The sequence below is a fragment of the Heptranchias perlo genome, chromosome 12 (assembly GCF_035084215.1).
Source record: "Heptranchias perlo isolate sHepPer1 chromosome 12, sHepPer1.hap1, whole genome shotgun sequence".
NCBI classification, from domain to species: domain Eukaryota; kingdom Metazoa; phylum Chordata; class Chondrichthyes; order Hexanchiformes; family Hexanchidae; genus Heptranchias; species Heptranchias perlo.
In genome coordinates, this window is record NC_090336.1 from 56,886,766 (window position 1) to 56,905,324 (window position 18,559).

An 18,559-nucleotide genomic window follows, 5' to 3' on the forward strand; every position below is an offset into this window, starting at 1 on the left:
TTGGAACTGAAATACATATTACTTTGGCACCCTTCCTTTTGGCTTAACAGTCAATTTATTATGATCCAGATGAACTGTGAGATTGGGTTAGAGCAAGGAAAATAGCACTTGGTCCAATCCTGGAGCAGACACAAGGGTGAACTGAATGATGCTACAAAATATCTATCCATTGAAGTGAAAGGATTAAAAAGCAACTTCAGACTCATACAAATCAGGTTTCTCCATCTTCCATTCCAATGGGTTTGAAGCAGTTTTATAAGTTATACTATTGTTACCCATTTTCTTTTCAAACCCAGATTTCCATCGTAAGGGCTGGTCAATTGCGGAGATCTTTCGCGTCACTATCAATTCACAGAGCACGGCCAAGGCTTTCCTCACCTTTATCTGCTGGTCTCTCCCGTCAAGCTCTTTCTGCAGCACATCTACAACTTGTGTCCTTCCCATTAGTACCTCCTCCTTTTCATGCAGTTTTTGTTTAAGGGCTTTCAACAACTGAAGGAGTGAAAAATAGAGTGAACAATAAGAATTGCCAACATGACAAAACTTGCAATACAAAATAGAAATCCCATGCTGGCAATAAAACTTGCTATTAGAACACTTCAAAAACTAGGTAATTCTTCTGACATTTTTATGAGGTTACTGTTAATTATATCAGGGGATGAAAGCTTTGCATGCTCATTACATTCCTTTGTCTGCTATTTTGATGGAGGCTGTAACCCATTGATTTTAAATAGCTTAATGTCTCCGTTAAATTGCATACATAGGAATGTTAAATGAATGGGCTAAGCATTTGTCTACCAATATCACCAACAGTAATTTCTAGCCTAAAGATAATCGTTTACCAGTCAAAAATGTATTAAGTGTCCCATGCAAGTTTTAAAATCCATATGTTTAAAAGCACACTGAAGAACAATAATATTGGAAATAAAGGAAATTTCCATAAAATCGCAATCTTCCAAATGTGTACCTCTTGTAAGGAAGAGAGAGAGCAACCAATACTGAGGCAACTTTACTGGCTCCAAAAGGGAGGAACTAATCAAGAATAAGAAGGAAAGGAAGCTGCAGTGAGAATGGCCAACAGGGTTTGACGAAGCTGACGGAGGTAGGGGTGGAAAATGAGAAAAGGATAGGGAAGAGCAACGGCCGCGGCCTGTACATAGCAAGGCATAAGCACGGCAATAATTCTAACACCTGTGCCCATATTAGACTTGGGCTTGCCATCATTAAAATAGCACAGCATTGGCTAAAAGATGTTCCCCCAATAATCTAACCACACCCTCCATGATAGGGTGCTGCTAAATGGTTTCTAGATTAATTTCTCAGGATCCAGCAACAGTTTAATAAATAATGCTTGCAATATATTATACAATCTCAGTATGAAATATGAAATTGGTCCTGGCATCAGCTGAAAGTACAAAATGACTTGGAAAAATTATAACGGGGTACCGAGTTCATAAATCAGGGTGATATCTAAGCGCACAGCAAACTTTCTGCATATACGGGACAGCGTTCCAGGTGATTCCACAACGTGGGAGAATTCCACTGGCAGAAATATAAAAACAGCTCGGGTACATAAGCAGTATGGTGACCCAACTTTATTCTGCGCAGTTACTACTCTTATGAACGCAGAAGTATGGCGGTTTATCTCCCTACTTTTATAAAGGGAGTGCTGCTAGTATAAAACAGGTTTGCATCTGTAACAAAGTAAAATTAAGATTGTGCTTTGAACAGTGACACTAGGGTCAGAAATAAGGAGGAGACAAGATAGTATAGAGTAAAAGACGACATCTTTATTATTCCAGTCTACATAATACAGATTAAGTGTAACAGACTATAGCGTAGCAATGTTAGAAATAAAGTTTTTCAAGTTTCTTTTCACAAAGCAAAATTATTTTAAAAACTTGCCTAAATTAACTTTTCAGTCGCCAAAAACTGGCTGTTCAGTCACAACTACTAGAACTGAACCCTGAGGCAAAAAGAAAGCATATGACGTTAAGTCAGTGAGGCAGGCAGGGAGGAAGAGGGTCTCAGTGAGGCAGGCACCCATAAAAATAATTGAATGTAGAAAGAGAACAAAAAAAACAAGGGACAGACACAGCATTGTCTCACATAGCCCATGAGTTGCTTTATTTTTTAGCTCACCGAAGTGGAAAGTTTCTCATCCCTAGTTTGTGGCACATTGAATTTGCTAAACCTGCAACAATCCTTGAATTTCAGTGAGAGAATTTTAATTAAAATAATTAACTTCTGCTATCAAGGCCAAAAAAAGACAGAATTTGATGCACTTTCTTTCCTCATGTTAGTTCTGTTTAAAAAAAGTTCCAAAGACTACAAATATTTTTACTATAGTACATAATTTATTATATAAATAAAAATAAAGGAATTTTTGCTTCTTGAAAGTAACAAGTCCCATCTCAATTTCAATAGCAGCGTAAGTCACAAAACTGCACAAGTCCTTACTAGTCAAGTAATTCTATAAAATCTAGGGTTTGGAGGCCACTTTTGTTTATTACTTCTTTGAGTACAATTACCTTCTAGGCAAGATTCACCGTTGATTTTGCAAAGAGTAATCGGCATTTACTAATGCCTACTTCCCAGTAATTTTATAATTGAAGAATTCCCAGTATCCACTTTATCAACATTCTATATTGCTGCAGTCATTTTCTTCAAGTGATGTCAGACCCGCACTAGAGAGCAGCAGATGGTTATTCAGCCAGCCAATAAGCACCACAAAATTCCATGCATAGGTTGCATCTTTGGATTGACATTTGTATGACCTCCAAACATGCAGGTGTAACTTGGAATCATAGAAAGTTACGGCAGAGAAGGAGGCCATTCAGCCCATTGTGTCAGTGCCGGCCGAAAAAGAGCTATCCAGCTTAATCCCACTTTCCAACACTTGGTCTGTAGCCCTGTAGATTACGGCACCTCAAGTGCACAGCCAAGTACTTTTTAAAATGAGTTGAGGGTTTCTGCCTCTACCATCCTTTCAGGCAGTGAGTTCCAGACCCCCACCACCCTCTGAAAAAATTTATCCTCAGCTCCCCTCTAATCCTTCTACCAATTACTTTAAATCTATGTCCCCTGGTCACTGACCCCTCTGCTAAGGGAAATAGGTCCTCCCTATCCACTCTATCCAGTCCCATCATAATTTTATATATCTCAATTAAATCTCCCCTCGCCCTCCTTTGTTCCAAAGAAAACAACCCCAGCCTATCCAATCTTTTCTCATAGCTAAAATTCTCCAGTCCTGGCAACATCCTCGTAAATCGCCCCTGTACTCTCTCTAGTGCAATCACATCTTTCCTGCAATGTGGTGACCAGAACTGTATGCAGTACTCAAGCTGTGGCCTAACCAATGTTTTATACAGTTCGAACATAACATCCCTGCTCTTATATTCTATGCCTCGGCTAATAAAGGAAAGTATCCCGTATGCCTTTTTAAACACCTTATCTACCTGTCCTGCTACCTTCAGGGATCTGTGGACATGCACTCAAAGGTCCTTTTGTTCCTCTCCGCCTCTCAGTATCCTCCCATTTATTGTGTACTCGATAGCCTTGTTTGCCCTCCCCAAATGCATTACTTCACACTTCTCGGGACTGAATTCCATTTGCCACTTTTCTGCCCACCTGACCAGTCCATTGATATCTTCCTGCAGTCTACAGCTTTCCTCCTCACTATCAACCACACAGCCAATTTTTGTATCATCTGCAAACTTCTTGATCAAGTCCCCCACATTCAAGTCCAAATCATTAATATATACCATAAAAAGCAAGGGACCTAGTACCAAGCTTTGTGGAACCCCACTGGAAACAGCCTTCCAGTCGCAAAAACACACGTTGACCATTACCCTTTGCTTCTTGACACTGAGCCAATATTGTATCCAACTAGCCACTTTCCCTTGGATCCCATGGGCTTTTACTTTTTTTTGACCAGTCTGCCATGTGGGACCTTGTCAAAAGCCTTGCTAAAATCCATGTAGACTACATCAAATGCGTTACCCTCAACTACCCTCCTTGTTGCCTCCTCAAAAAATTCAATCAATTAGTCAGACACGACCTTCCCTTAACAAATCCATGCTGTGGAGATGCCGGTGATGGACTGGGGTTGACAATTGTAAACAATGTTACAACACCAAGTTATAGTCCAACAAATTTATTTTTAATTCCACAAGCTTTCGGAGGCTTCCTCCTTCGTCAGGTGAACAATATGGAAATGACATTCGAAAAGGATTCGAAAATGTCATTTCCATACCGTTCACCCGACGAAGGAGGAAGCCTCCGAAAGCTTGTGGAATTAAAAATAAATTTGTTGGACTATAACTTGGTGTTGTAAAATTGTTTACAAATCCATGCTGACTGTCCTTGATTAATCTGTGTCTTTCGAAATGACGATTTATGCTGTCCCTCAGAATTGATTCCAATAATTCACCCGTATGCATTCAGACTTCATCAGCCAGCTAAGCGACTTCAGGCAGGTATGACTTTCAGATCTTCCAACTAACCTGGCACTTCTGCACAAATACAATTCCCACATTCATTTGTCTGTTGTCCCCACCATGATTCTGAATCTCAGCAGTGACAGCAGACAGCACACACGTGCTCAGAAATGTGGGCAAGTTGGAAGGTTGGTCTTTTATAGTCAGTGCCACGAACACTCTATGCTTCGTTCTGGAAGTAGCATGTCAGGGGACAGATAGTAGCCTATAATAAAGGCTACAGTAAACAGCTGTGCTTTGATGACAGCAAAAACCATGGAAGCTTCTATCTGACTTCATCCCTGCCAGTGACAGCACTCAGACAACAAACATCAGGCACAAATTAATAGTAACAATGACAATTCACCTTTTATTGGCCATACTATACTCTTTGGAGCTCCAGTTATATTTTTGCACTCTAAGCACTATTGGATAGGAGGGGAAATCAAAATAGCAAGGGGACTAATAAAAGGTGAAAAATAAGATTGAAACATCAATTATGCAATTCCTTGACACCAATGGGTCAATTTTAGGATGGCCGAGCGGGTGCGTTCGTGGTGGGGGGTTCCTAAAATTGGGGAATCTCGGAGCGGGTCCGGAGCCCGGCTCCAACCCGCCCAATTCAGGGTTCCCCAATGACGCAAATCAGTGCGCGCAGCCTCCACATGCGGGACTCCCACTGGCAATTAAAGCCGGCGGGATGACAGTTTAGGGAGGTACTTGAGGTAATTGACAGACCTCATTGGGAAGAGATTTTAGCAGGGTTGTGATTTTGGACTCTCCTCAGCGTGTTTCCTATGCTGTGGGAAACACTCCCTGTTGTTGCAGACGTGTTTCAGTCAGCAGCCACTGGAAGATGCAGAGGATTCCTTGACAGTTGGGGGGAATACCTCGTTCATTGCAGCAGGGCACTCTGTCACCTCAGACAAAGTTTTGCCTGCCACACCGTTGTCGCCACACTCAAAATTATTACATCATACCCTAAACTCTGCTGTCCAAACACATTTACCTACTTTGCGGACCCCCTCACACTCACACCGTCAGGATGGGGTGGGGGGGGTTACATAGCTCCATTCGTCACTCCATTGGAGGACAAGCAACATCACCAGCCTCGCCAGGCACGCCGTCCACCTCCGCCACGTGGAGCTACACAACAGTGCTGCACCACAGGCACCTGCACAATGTAGTCGTGAAACTACACATACACCCAGTGTAGGGTGACCCAATGGGTGGCATCAAGGGTGTTCATGGCGAACCTCATGAAAGGGCCTTACTGCACAAGCCAGTCAAGAATGGCCAAGACGTGGCAGTAGTGGTGACAATATGTAATGTGAGTTATCAGAAATCAAATAGAAGTAAAAACCATGACAAACCCTCAAACACCCTTGTGCATCCCCTTCATGCTCACGACACGTTTGCCTTACGCTTCCTACTACACATACATGATGCATGCCCTGTGGCTGCAGCACAGGTAGTGGCAGGTTGGGTGAGGCTGACCGTGAAAGAGATGCTTCAGTGGGTGAGTATGAGACAGAGCCATGAGACTGTATGAGGATTGGGTTGAGTGGTAGTGGTGGGATGAGTACTGGGGAGATGAGGAAGTGCAGGTAAGATGAGGATGAGGGTTCAGTGGATGTGAGGAGTGACGTGATAGAGTGGCATTGGCAGTGCAGAAGGAGATTGGGGTGGGGGTGGTGATGTGGCAGACGGAGTGCAGGGGAATGAGTAAGAGTACTCACTTCAGCTCGCCTGGTTCGGTTATTGAAGTGCCTCCTGCACTGTATGTTGGTGATGCTGGTGACCTTCTCTGCCGCCTCGAGCCAAGCCTTCGTGGTGGCATAGGCAGGCCCACTTCCTCCCATCCGTCGGGTGGAAGATCGCCCTGCTCACCCCATCCAGTAAGACCAGGAGTGAGGCATCATTAAACCTGGGGCAGCCTTCCCCCTGGGCTGCTCCATGCTGTAATTTTGCCTATTTTCTGCAGCATCAGTCAGTGGAGGACTGCTCCTTTAAATAGGGCTCCTCCAGCTGACAGCCTATGATGCGGGTGCACAGTCCTCCCACTGCGCAGCTTTCCAGTGCGAAACCCGGAAGCCAAGGTAAGTGGCTTCAATTTACTTACGATCGCGTGCCAAACCCACCAATTTCACTGGGCACGTTACCCACGCACCCAGTCGACCCCCCCGCTGCCAACCTGCCTCCCTCCTAATATCGGGCTCCAAGAGTCAAATCATACTCATTGTTCTTAATTTACCGCCTGACTTGAGTCATCATAAATGTGAGTAAATAAATTATTCACTTACATTAAATACAAGTTATATTGTCCCTTGCAACATCCTTACCAGTGCAACACTACGCATTCTATTAGATCATGCACTCAACATAATGTTGAGTCATAAAACCTAACGACAGTTCAAGGAACTTGTGTTATGAATGACTCAAGAAACCCATTCTAAAGATCTCCTGCACAATGAATTTGTCAATGGTCTTGGAAACATTAAACTCAGTACTGGACAAGTTTGCTTGGTCTACCATGCCCTCTCCCAATGTGGTCTTCAGTATTTGCTTGTGACTTGGAATTCTACGGTTAGTGATGTACATTTGAAAATAAATCATGCTTGGCTAAAAATCCAAAAAACAATGTTTCTGCTGCATATCCACCGTTTCAAAAAAAGAATCTTCTGCAACATGTTTCAGCTCCTGAAGGTGTGCAGTGATTGGATAAAACACATCTCATGAGTAATAGAGAAACTACAACTCCTAGTGTTCAATGCTCACGTGCACTTGCGTTGTGAAAGTTTATCCTGCACTTCATGCATAACATACATTTTTCAAATCTTATTTCTGGCATTTTAAGATTATTCCAATAGTTTTTTTAAAATCAATTTGTCTTTAAGCTTAGAGGAAATGTTTTATGGAGCCGAAACAGTCAATTAAAGTGTCCCGGTGACAAAAACACAGGCAAATAAACCTGCAAGATGGAGGATATTTTTAAACGAATGCTACATGATTTTCACTAACTTAAAGCTACAATTTACTTTGATGGTTTTGAGCAGCATTCATTGACCCTTTCTCGCCGAATCTGCTTCATACCTTTAAACATGAACATTGTTCGATACCTTTATTCACATGTTTAATACAATAACTTTTTTTTAATTATGAAAAAACATTAACCTGTTCAAAATCAGCACTGGCATCTGATTTTGCAGCCACAATGAAGAGCTCCTGCTCATGTTTCTGCGCCTGCTCAGCGAGTTTATTTTCCTTTGTTTGAATCATTTCCTGAAATACACGAATCTGAAACAAATATTCCATCATGAAAACAGGACACTGATTATATATCCAAAAAGGTGCCTAACTACTGGACAGGTTTCCTTTAAAGAAAAAATTAAGAGACCAAATGCCAGCTCTTAGAAAGAACATAGGAATGGGAGTAGGCCATTCAGCCCCTCGAGCCTGTCCTGCCATTCAATTATTTCATGGCTGATCTGTATCTTAACTCCATCTACCCGCCTTGGTTCCGTAACCCTTAATAACCTTGCCTAACAAAAATCTATCCATTTTAGTTTTGAAATTTTCAATAGACCCCCAGCCTCAACAGCTTTTTGAGGGAAGTGTTCCAGATTTCTACTACCTTTGTGTGAAGAAGTGCTTCCTGACATCACCCCTGAACAGCCTAGGTCTAATTTTAAGAATATGCCCCCTTGTTCTGGACTCCCCCACCAGAGAAAATAGTTTATCTTTATCAACTCCTTTAATAATCTTAAACACCTCAATTATATCACCCCTTATTCTTTTATACTCAATGGAGTACAAGTCTAGTCCATGCAACTTGTCCTCATAATTTAACCCTATTAGGCAGGTATCTCAACAAGCTCTTGATTGCTTGCTTGCCGACACAGCTATCTTATTGAAGAAAAGCTTTGCCAATAACGTGCCTTTATCTGCATTTAAAACAAACTGGACCATGCACCCATCAAACCTTGAAATATCCACTCCATTGTACGATGGAAAATTGTTACACACTGTTAAGCATAAAGAACATTGGAATCATAAAACCAGAGGTGCTTAACACCTGTCTATTTTAAGCGGTTTCAGTTAAAACCTTACACGATGCTATGGTACCATATCTTAGCATTTGGAGGATACAAAAATCTACATAAAGTGACATTTCAGCAGAGTTTTGGTACTTTATGCTAATTTATGTATTTATATACAAGAAAACATTTGGTGCATAATTTTCATGATGTAGTTAAACCTTGACTCTCTCCCATGCTGATCAATCCCCCAGTGCAATACTCATCTTCACTCCCTCAAATCCAAGGGGTGCAGACTTGAACATAGCTGGTGCACATCTGGCTTAACCATACATCATCAGATCTGGCTCGACTATAATCAAGTGCCATCGAGCCTCGCTCTTTGGCAAAACCACCCATTACTCCAGAATCAACCTGGAGAGTAAAGATAATCCCCGACTTATTTTCTCCATTACCAACTGTCTCCTTAAACCAGTCTGCCCTGCCCTCTCCACCTCCACCAATAAGTGCAAGGAGCTCATGGACTTCTTTGTCATTAAGATTGAGACCTTTCGTTACGCGGTCTCTATTGCTTTCCCTCCCTCGCTAACAAACCAAGCCTCCTCCCAGGCTCTCACCTGCCCTAGCCCTGAACCCGCTTCTTTCACTACTTTCTTTCTTCATGCCCTCGCCAAGTTCATCCCATCTACGAGATCTACCTCCTGCTCCCTTGACCCCATTCCCACAAAACTGCTGACCACCCAACTTCTCTTCCTGGCTCCAATGCTGGTTCTCTCTCCAGTAATGGCTTCTCTTCCCACCTGCACCGTTACCTCTGGATTTCCCCAAGAATCTATCCTGGGCCCCTCTTCTTCCTCATTTACATGCTGCCCCTCAGCGATATCACGACCTCGGCGATGTGGGGTCAACTTCCACACGTACACTGACAACACCCAGTTCCACCTCTCCACCACCTTTCTCGACCCCTCCTCTGTACTCTCAGATTGCTTGTCCAACATCCAGTCTTGGATGAGCTGCAATTTCTTCCAGTTCAACACTGGGAAAACCAAAGCCATAGTCTTCGGCCCCTGCCACAAACTCCATACCACCAATTCCATCCCCCCTACCTGCCACTGATCAACAGGTTGATCAACTGTTAGCAACCTCGGTGTTCGATTCGATCTGCATCAAAATCCTCTCCATTACAAGGATAGTTGAATTCGACCTCCATAACATCGACCCCTCAGCCCATCTGCTGCTGATACCCTCAACAATGTATTTGGCAACTCCAGACTCGACTATTCCAATGTTCTCCTGGCTGGCTTCCCATCCTCCACCTTCCGTGAACTTCAGCTCATTCAAACCTCTGCTGCCCGTATCCTATCCCGCACCAAGTCCCAATCGCCCATTAACCCCGTCCTTGCTGATCCACATTCAATCCCCCAACACCCCAAATTTAAAATAGTCATCCTAGTATTTATATCGCTTCATAGCCCCTCCCACTACCTCCGTAACCTCCAACAACCCTCCTCCGACTGTGCCTTCAGCTGTCTAGGCCCCACACTCCAGAATTCTGTCCCTAAACCTCTCCACCTCCCTCTGCTCTTTTAAGACCCTCGTTATAACCCACCTCTTTGACCAAACTCCTCCTAATATCTGCTTCTTTGGCTCAACATGTATTTTTGTCTAATTATATCTCTGAAGCATCTTAGGACTTTGTTTTTCTTTTGTTAAAGGCGCCATATAAACACAAGTTGTTATTGTAAATTACTGCAAAACTACAAGCAAACAAAAAGAGGCAAACCATGGAAATGTCCATGTGCTTTACTGAAGGTACTTCACACAAAATACTACTATCCTGATTGCAGTTTATATGTACTCACATTTTTCATGTACATTGCTTCCTTCTCTTGATATTGGGTTTTCTCTTTGCTGAGCTGGTACTTCAGATTATCTGCTTGTTCCTGGAGAAGGCTGAACCTTTCTTCGCTCTCCTCAACCTTTCTAGTCAGACTGTGAACCATTGACTGCAAGTCACTAATAGATGTTTCCTTCCCTGTTGTCTGATCCTGCAGCATTTAAATTAGAGAATTAAAACAAGTTTGAGAGATTTTTACGGTACTATCGACATAGATTAAATCTGGTCACACCTGCAATAACTATTACACTTGCACTAAAGATAAGCTAAGTTTGAAAGTAAGGACTTGTAAAAATACACTAAGTTGTGAATAATTATGAATATGGGAGTGGAGATACAAATAAGTTAATCCTCTGAATAGTAAAGGTTTTTTTGAGTTTATCAAAACAAGACAAATTCAGAGAATTATACACTCACAAGCTCACCAAGTAGTACAGGGTGATCAAGTATTAAGATGTTATACCAGTTTCTACAGGGTTGATGCTACAAGGTGCAATGGCGGCATCACCACATGGCATGTGAAATACTTCTTTTGCTTCCCTTTTACTTTCCCCTTTCTCTTTTTTTTATTGCTTTGTTTCCCTTCGCTGCTGTTTTTCCTCACATTTCATATTCTTTATTCCATATCAAGGTGTTCATTTATTTTATTTTCTTCCGCCTTCTGTCCATTTGTCCACATTATGTTTTGTTTTTTTAATCCTGCCTGTCCCAACCACACTCAAAATCCTATTATCTGAATCTCCCCCAACCTCTACAGGTTAATACTCAGTTTGAAGCTATCAGAGTGACCCCCTGCATAGGAACATAGAAACAGGAGTAGGCCATTCAGCCCCTTGAGCATGTTCTGCCATTCAATTAGATCATGGCTGACCAGTAACTTAACTCAAATCTACCCGTCTTGGTAACATTTTTGCAATAACAGTGAAACCATCATGTAACCGGCATAGGTGATGGAGTAGTTTCAAATCTGCTGAACAACATGGATAAACTTCACTAGTATGAAACAGACTCTCTCACAGTCTGTACTGGTAGTGGGAGAGACTAAAATAATAGGATTGTGGGAATGGCAGCCCGAATACATAGCAGGAGTGGGGCCTGGAGCTACAGTGAGTGTCAGGCAGACAACCTGAAGAGCGGAGGCAGACAACTGCGTTAACTGCCAAGTCTGAAAAATAACATTCCAGATAGCTGTTCACAGTGTAGTGGGTGAAGTGTAATGTTGCCTGTACTGAGTTGGGCCCCGATACACAACTCTGGTAACACTAGCAGATCTCACGGTGATTGCAAGCATACACTGCTTATAATAATTTTGTTTTATCAATAAAATGTGTCAGGGAAAATGTTACACAGAATAAATGTGACAGAGGACATGCACGCTATATACAAGACTCTTAATACATTATAGATTGAAGAATTGTTGTTAATGATATGTTTTACAACAGTTCAACATTTTAGAACGTCAACTTTTAAATATACTGAATATTATTAAAGTTTACTCTCCAAGTCCTATCTTCTAGATCAGTCTTATTTGTTTTATCAGCACCTTGTTGGGCTATTGTTTAAGGTAAGATACATAGAGTCATAGAGTTATACAGCATGGATAGAGGCCCTTCGGCCCATCGTGTCCGCGCCGGCCATCAACCCTGTCTACTCTAATCCCATATTCCAGCATTTGGTCCGTAGCCTTGTATGCTATGGCATTTCAAGTGCTCATCCAAATGCTTCTTGAATGTTGCGAGGGTTCCTGCCTCCACAACCCTTTCAGGCAGTGAGTTCCAGACTCCAACCACCCTCTGGGTGAAAAAGTTCTTTCTCAAATCCCCTCTAAACCTCCCGCCTTTTACCTTGAATCTATGTCCCCTTGTTATAGTACCCTCAACGAAGGGAAAAAGCTCCTTAGTATCCATCCTATCTGTGCCCCTCATAATTTTGTACACCTCAATCATGTCCCCCCTCAGTCTCCTCTGCTCCAAGGAAAACAAACCCAATCTTCCCAGTCTCTCTTCATAGCTGAAGCGCTCCAGCCCTGGTAACATCCTGGTGAATCTCCTCTGCACCCTCTCCAAAGCGATCACATCCTTCCTGTAGTGTGGCGACCAGAACTGCACACAGTACTCCAGCTGTGGCCTAACCAGTGTTTTATACAGCTCCATCATAACCTCCTTGCTCTTATATTCTATGCCTCGGCTAATAAAGGCAAGTATCCCATATGCCTTCTTTACCACCTTATCTACCTGTTCCACCGCCTTCAGGGATCTGTGAACTTGCACACCAAGATCCCTCTGACCCTCTGTCTTGCCTAGGGTCCTCCCATTCATTGTGTATTCCCTTGCCTTGTTAGTCCCTCCAAAGTGCATCACCTCGCACTTTTCCGGGTTAAATTCCATTTGCCACTGTTCCGCCCATCTGACCAACCCATCTATATCGTCCTGCAGACTGAGGCTATCCTCCTCGCTATTTACCACCCTACCAATTTTTGTATCATCAGCGAACTTACTGATCATACCTTTTACATTCATATCCAAGTCATTAATGTAGACCACAAACAGCAAGGGACCCAGCACCGATCCCTGTGGTACCCCACTGGCCACAGGCTTCCAGTCACAAAAACAACCTTCGACCATCACCCTCTGCCTTCTGCCACTAAGCCAGTTTTGTATCCAAAGTGCCAAGGCACCCTGGATTCCATGGGCTCGTACCTTCTTGACCAGTCTCCTGTGGGGGACTTTATCGAAGGCCTTACTGAAATCCATGTATACCACATCCACTGCGTTACCCTCATCCACACGCCTAGTCACCCCCTCAAAAAATTCAATCAAATTAGTCAGACATGATCTTCCCTTGACAAAGCCATGTTGACTATCCCTGATTAATCCTTGCTTCTCCAAGTGGAGACTAATTTTGTCCTTCAGAATTTTTTCCAATAATTTTCCTACCACTGATGTTAGGCTCACTGGCCTGTAGTTCCCCGGTTTTTCCCTACTCCCCTTCTTGAATAATGGTATTACATTAGCGGTTCTCCAGTCCTCTGGCACATCCCCTGTGGCCAGAGAGGTTCTGAATATATGTGTCAGAGCCCCCGCAATCTCCTCCTTTGCCTCACACAGTAGCCTGGGATACATTTCGTCCGGGCCTGGGGATTTATCCATTTTTAGGCCTGCTAAAACCGCCAATACCTCCTCCCGCTCGATGTTAATATGTTCGAGTATATCACAGTCCAAGGACAATCTCAAACAATCAAACACACTGACATGAGAATCTAAACAGAGACAGGTTGTAATAGAATTCTCTGCCTATTTCCCTCCAGCCCCTACAGCATCAGAATGGACAAGAACTTGTTACTTTTTAAAGAACATTAAAACAACAAATAGTTTACAATGCTATTGCTCAGAAAATGTTGTTCCAAACAGATGAAGTCTACAGTGGTGCTTTTGTACTGCACACCTGGTTACAATTCAGGTGTACTTCACATACTTCTTGTGCCCAACACAAAAACACGCTTCCACAGGCAAGCCCATGGTCCTAATGAACCGAAAGGTGACCTAATACATGAAATAATCTGGGAGAGCAGACTGCAAGGTGAGCAAGGAACCTTTTACCAAAGGGGTACGTACTGGATATGACATGGATTACCACCACAAGCTTCAGATCTCAGCGATGGAATAATAACGCTAAGAGACAGTATATCACAGGTTACAAACTATGAACTAGGTATATTAAGCAAAATGAATCAGAAACACGAGCAAGCACAGCAGATTTCACAAGATAACAGAACATTATTTAACTCACTGTTCCAACATAATAAAAGCCCCACAGGCTTAGTAGTTCTCACAACTTGGGATACACATCTGATAGAAAAAGCTTTGTGAGACCAAACTCTCGTGGAATCATTTGTTAACGTCCCATCATGTATCAATGCAGCAAATGTACTGCCAAACTGGGAAATGGTTCTAACGTTCATTTCTATCAGGAGGTTCTGAGCACGAAGCTGTCTATCGGACACCGAGGCTGAAATGCCTGCTATAACAAACTCACACCTCCTCGTGAGTCAGTTATCTTAAACAATTAGCTCTGCCTCGTTGCAGCTCAGAAATCAGTATTAACTGTTTCTAACACCTCAGTAAATTTAACATCTAATGCTCGCTGAGAAATCCACCTGGTGATTTGTCAGCCTCTGAATTGACATCAGCACACAAGATAGATAACATGTATTTCACAGACAGATAGACAGGCTACAACCAGCAATCAGTAATAAAAGCACAGACTCCTCCCTTTCAGTTGCAACAATACATTAAAACTTTTTAAACCTTTAATGACTTCTTCTAGTCCTTCCTCAAAAACGCAATACATTTAGTTTCTTCGGCAAATAATGATACCATAGTTCATTAATTCTTCTCTACAAAATTCAATCCCTAAAATCTACAGAAAAGAAGCTGATAGAAGACATGGAATGATTTTATCATTAGGATGGGCAATTGGTAATCAAGGAGGTTAATGCAGGACCACAGTTAAATGGAAAAATGAAAATCACAAAAATACTGTTATGGCTCTAAAACGAAATAAATCTGCAAGAGGCACGCAATCAATGTGTCATTAATAGCACAATAGCTGCAGACACTGGAATTCAAAGCAGTGTTATGAATGGAGAAACAAAATTTACTCTAATGAAACCTAATGAGGAAGTGTGCAATTGCAAATGCTGCAAACAATTTTCCTTAAGGCTCACCTTAATTTCTTCACTAGGCAGAATTATTTGTTGAGGTGCACGATATGAAGCAGCAGCTAACTGAAGCTCAATAATATAGGCCTCTTTTTCAGCCAGTTTCTTATCCTTCTCAGCAAGCATCATGTCCATATCAGAACCTCGCTGCAGCTGGACTTCCAGCTCTGTGAGCTACACGTTATTAAAAATAAGAGATGTCATGATTTGTAGTTCAAATATCCCAGCACAAGTAAACCAAGTAGGTAAAAAAATCTTACCTTATTCTTCAATTCTGAATCTTTTTTGGCAACCTGCGATTCCAGCTCTTCAATCTTTTTCCTCAACATCAAGATCTTACCTCGATTTGCAGCTGCATGTTCCTGATCACCATCAGCGGATTGCTGCATTTAAATCATACACGTAAGTGAGAAGCTTGATATATCAATCTATCTCTTCCTTCTATATATTTGTCCTCATTAAAATATCCAAATTTTATTTTTAATAATTTACCGTAGGCTTTTGTTAAATACCACTTAAAAGCACAGTGTCCGTTTCATTTTTTCACACATCATAAATTCAAATGCAGGGACATGCCTTTCAAAACTTCAGGACATTAGTACCAGTCTATATTTCATAGAATCATAGAACCTTACAGCACAGGAGGCGGCTATTTGGCCCATCATGCCTGTGCCTGCTCTTTGAAAGGGCGATCCAATTAGTCCCACCGCCCCGTTCTTTTCCTGCATTTTTTTTCCTTTTGAAGTATATATCCAAATCTCTTTGGAAAGCTGCTACTGAATCTGCTTCCACCACCCTTTCAGGCAGAGCATTCCAGATTATAATAACTCATTGCATAAAAAAAAATTCTCTTAATTTCCTTTCTGGTTGCTTTGCTATGCCATGCCTTTGAACACATGCCAATTATTTCTGCCATGTAGCAAAATTTTACAAATATGTGAACTGTAACTCTGTCAAAACTTTGAGGGGATAAAATATACATTGCCAACTTTACAGCAGCGATATTCAACAAACAATTCTGCTTTGCGTGTTGCCTACGATGTACTTCATCAGTAGGCCATTGTCTTAGCATCAGTGACTAGGTACAGATAATGTCAGGAACGTGCCACACCTTGTGCTTCCCAGTTGTCTGCTCCTTAGAACCAGATGCACCAAGTTGCTTCTTCACAACTTCCAGCTGAGCAGTAAGTGATGTGACCTTTGCCTTTGTCTGCAGCTTCATTTTGGAAATCTTTGCCTCAAAAACTCCTTTGTCTTCCTGCGGTAAAACAAATTAAGAACACGTGATCTTTTTATTTTGTTTCAAAGTCCAACGTTACATAACAATACAACACAGCAGCAAAGCAGACTCTCTCACCGCTTTGCTTCGGAATCAGGTTGGGCCTTAACTCTGGGTGTAAAGAAGACTTACATTTATATAGCGCCTTTAATGACCCCAGCACGTCCCAAAGAGCCTTTATAGCCAATGAGGTACTTCTCAAAATATAGTCACTGTCGCAATGTAGGAAACACTGCAGCCAATTTGTGCACAGCAAGGTCCCGCAAACAGCAATGTGATAATGACCAGATAATCCGTTTTAGGGATGTTGTTTGAGGGATAAACATTGGTCAGGACACCAGGGAGAACTCGCCTGCTCTTCTTCAAAATAGTGCCATGGGATCTTTTATGTCCACCTGAGAGGGCAAACAGGGCCTCGGTTTAACGTCTCATCCAAAAGACGACACCTCACAGTGGAGTACTCCCTCAATAGGGTGTCAGCCTAGATTTTGTGCTGAAGTCTCTGGAGTGAGACTTGAACTCACAACCTTCCGACTCAGAAACGAGAGCGTCAGTGTCATTTCATTTAACAGTCCCAACAACCATAAATATGTTAATCAGATTAACAACCGTCTTTATTTAGCAACTGAATAAGAAGCATTGTTGATTATTTTTTACTCAAACAAGTTTCCAGTGAAACAATAAAATTGCACAAGGCAACTGTCTCGTACCTTCTATTTTAGTCTCTGAGCTTGCAATATTTCATTACAATTCAACTAGCAGAAGTGTTACGTAAAGTATACTGTGCACTGCAATAACTCCCTCGAAAAAAGAGGCTAAAAACACATGCACTTGAATTCTCTGAATTATATTACCTTAAGCTGCTGATCTTTCACATGAAGCTGGTTGTCTTTCTCCCGAATTAGTTCTTTCAGCTGCAGTACCAGTTGTTCATTCTGGGCCAGCTGCTCAGTTAAATCTGCCACAGAATGATTACCATCGCTCTTCTGGGAGCTTTGGGTCTGCAGAATAATTTGTATGGATTGGACACCATTAATACTTATACAGTAAGCAGCATGTGAATCCTGCATTGAAGATCACATGTCCACAATCGTGCCAATTTAGTTGAGTTATAAAATAATAGCCTTCAAGTCAGTTGCAAAGGCAAGATACTAGCAATTTTATTAAAGAGAATTGAAAATTACCAGAGAACGGAGACAAAATATCAGATACATCAAAAAAACACTTTCATATCTACATTTTTCAAAACTGCAATCAAAAGCATAATTGCCGTCCACAAACCATTTTGTAGCGAACAAAGTATCAATAAAATCATCTTTATATCAACATAAATGTACCTACAGGAAACATGATTGTTTAAGACATACTTACCCCTGCTGGCGCAGGGGGAGGCTCATCTGCGGAGGACCACTTCCACATGGCTTTTTTTTAACGTGGCTATAAATCAACCAAAATAATAATTAGGTCTTTCCAAAGCACAGCTTATTTAAATATAATTTTAATGGCCAACTTGTGACTATCCTCATAGGGAGGCTGGAGTCTCTGATTTAGATGGCTCCAAGATGATAGGCCTGGTGAAGGAAGTCTGGAATAAAGGACAGGAAGCGTTATACTAAGAAATGCGTCACTTATTTTTCTGCTAATGTGGATCTGCGGACCAGCAAAGGCCACAAAATTTACTTGTTAAGTAAACACAGGTTTAAGTATTCAGTTTAACTTTGGTTAGGGAACTTTGAAGATTAAAAAACAATCTAACTTCACCATAACGAACCCTGCTTGTAACAAACCCCTGGTTTTAACAATCCCAATGCTAAGACACGATTTTTTTCAGTGGAAATCAGCCCGACTTCAAGGAATACTTAAAACAGGACCGACCAGAGTACAGTGATGGAATTCAAGCTTTGGCTAACTGGAAAAAGTTGTAGTGCGAATCCCGCATAACTTATGCATTCATTGCCCGATAAGACAGTCCACCGAGATCACACAAACTGCAATGGGCGCAAGGAGGCAACTGCAAACAGAAACTGGCACGGGGCAACTGGCAACATGCGTGAAGATGGCAAGGAAGAGATCGTCTTTGTCTCTGAAATCAAAACTTCAAACAATCGATGCTCTGCACCATAAAGGAAAATCGTACGCCACAATCTG

At 42.0% G+C, this 18,559-nt stretch overlaps 1 protein-coding gene across 1 annotated transcript in view; it reads right to left on the reverse strand.

The window, feature by feature from the left end:
• LOC137328049 (golgin subfamily B member 1-like) overlaps positions 1-18,559 on the reverse strand; it is a 73,387-nt gene that overhangs the window by 50,738 nt on the left and 4,090 nt on the right. Inside the window, exons 2-9 of the mRNA XM_067994156.1 lie at positions 17,783-17,848; positions 17,266-17,412; positions 16,244-16,390; positions 15,393-15,515; positions 15,139-15,306; positions 10,378-10,563; positions 7,653-7,775; positions 379-492 (exon numbers count right to left, since the gene is read on the reverse strand). Coding sequence (XP_067850257.1) covers positions 379-492; positions 7,653-7,775; positions 10,378-10,563; positions 15,139-15,306; positions 15,393-15,515; positions 16,244-16,390; positions 17,266-17,412; positions 17,783-17,830 — 1,056 coding nt within the window. The 5' untranslated portion in view covers positions 17,831-17,848. The remainder of the gene's footprint in view (positions 1-378; positions 493-7,652; positions 7,776-10,377; positions 10,564-15,138; positions 15,307-15,392; positions 15,516-16,243; positions 16,391-17,265; positions 17,413-17,782; positions 17,849-18,559) is intronic.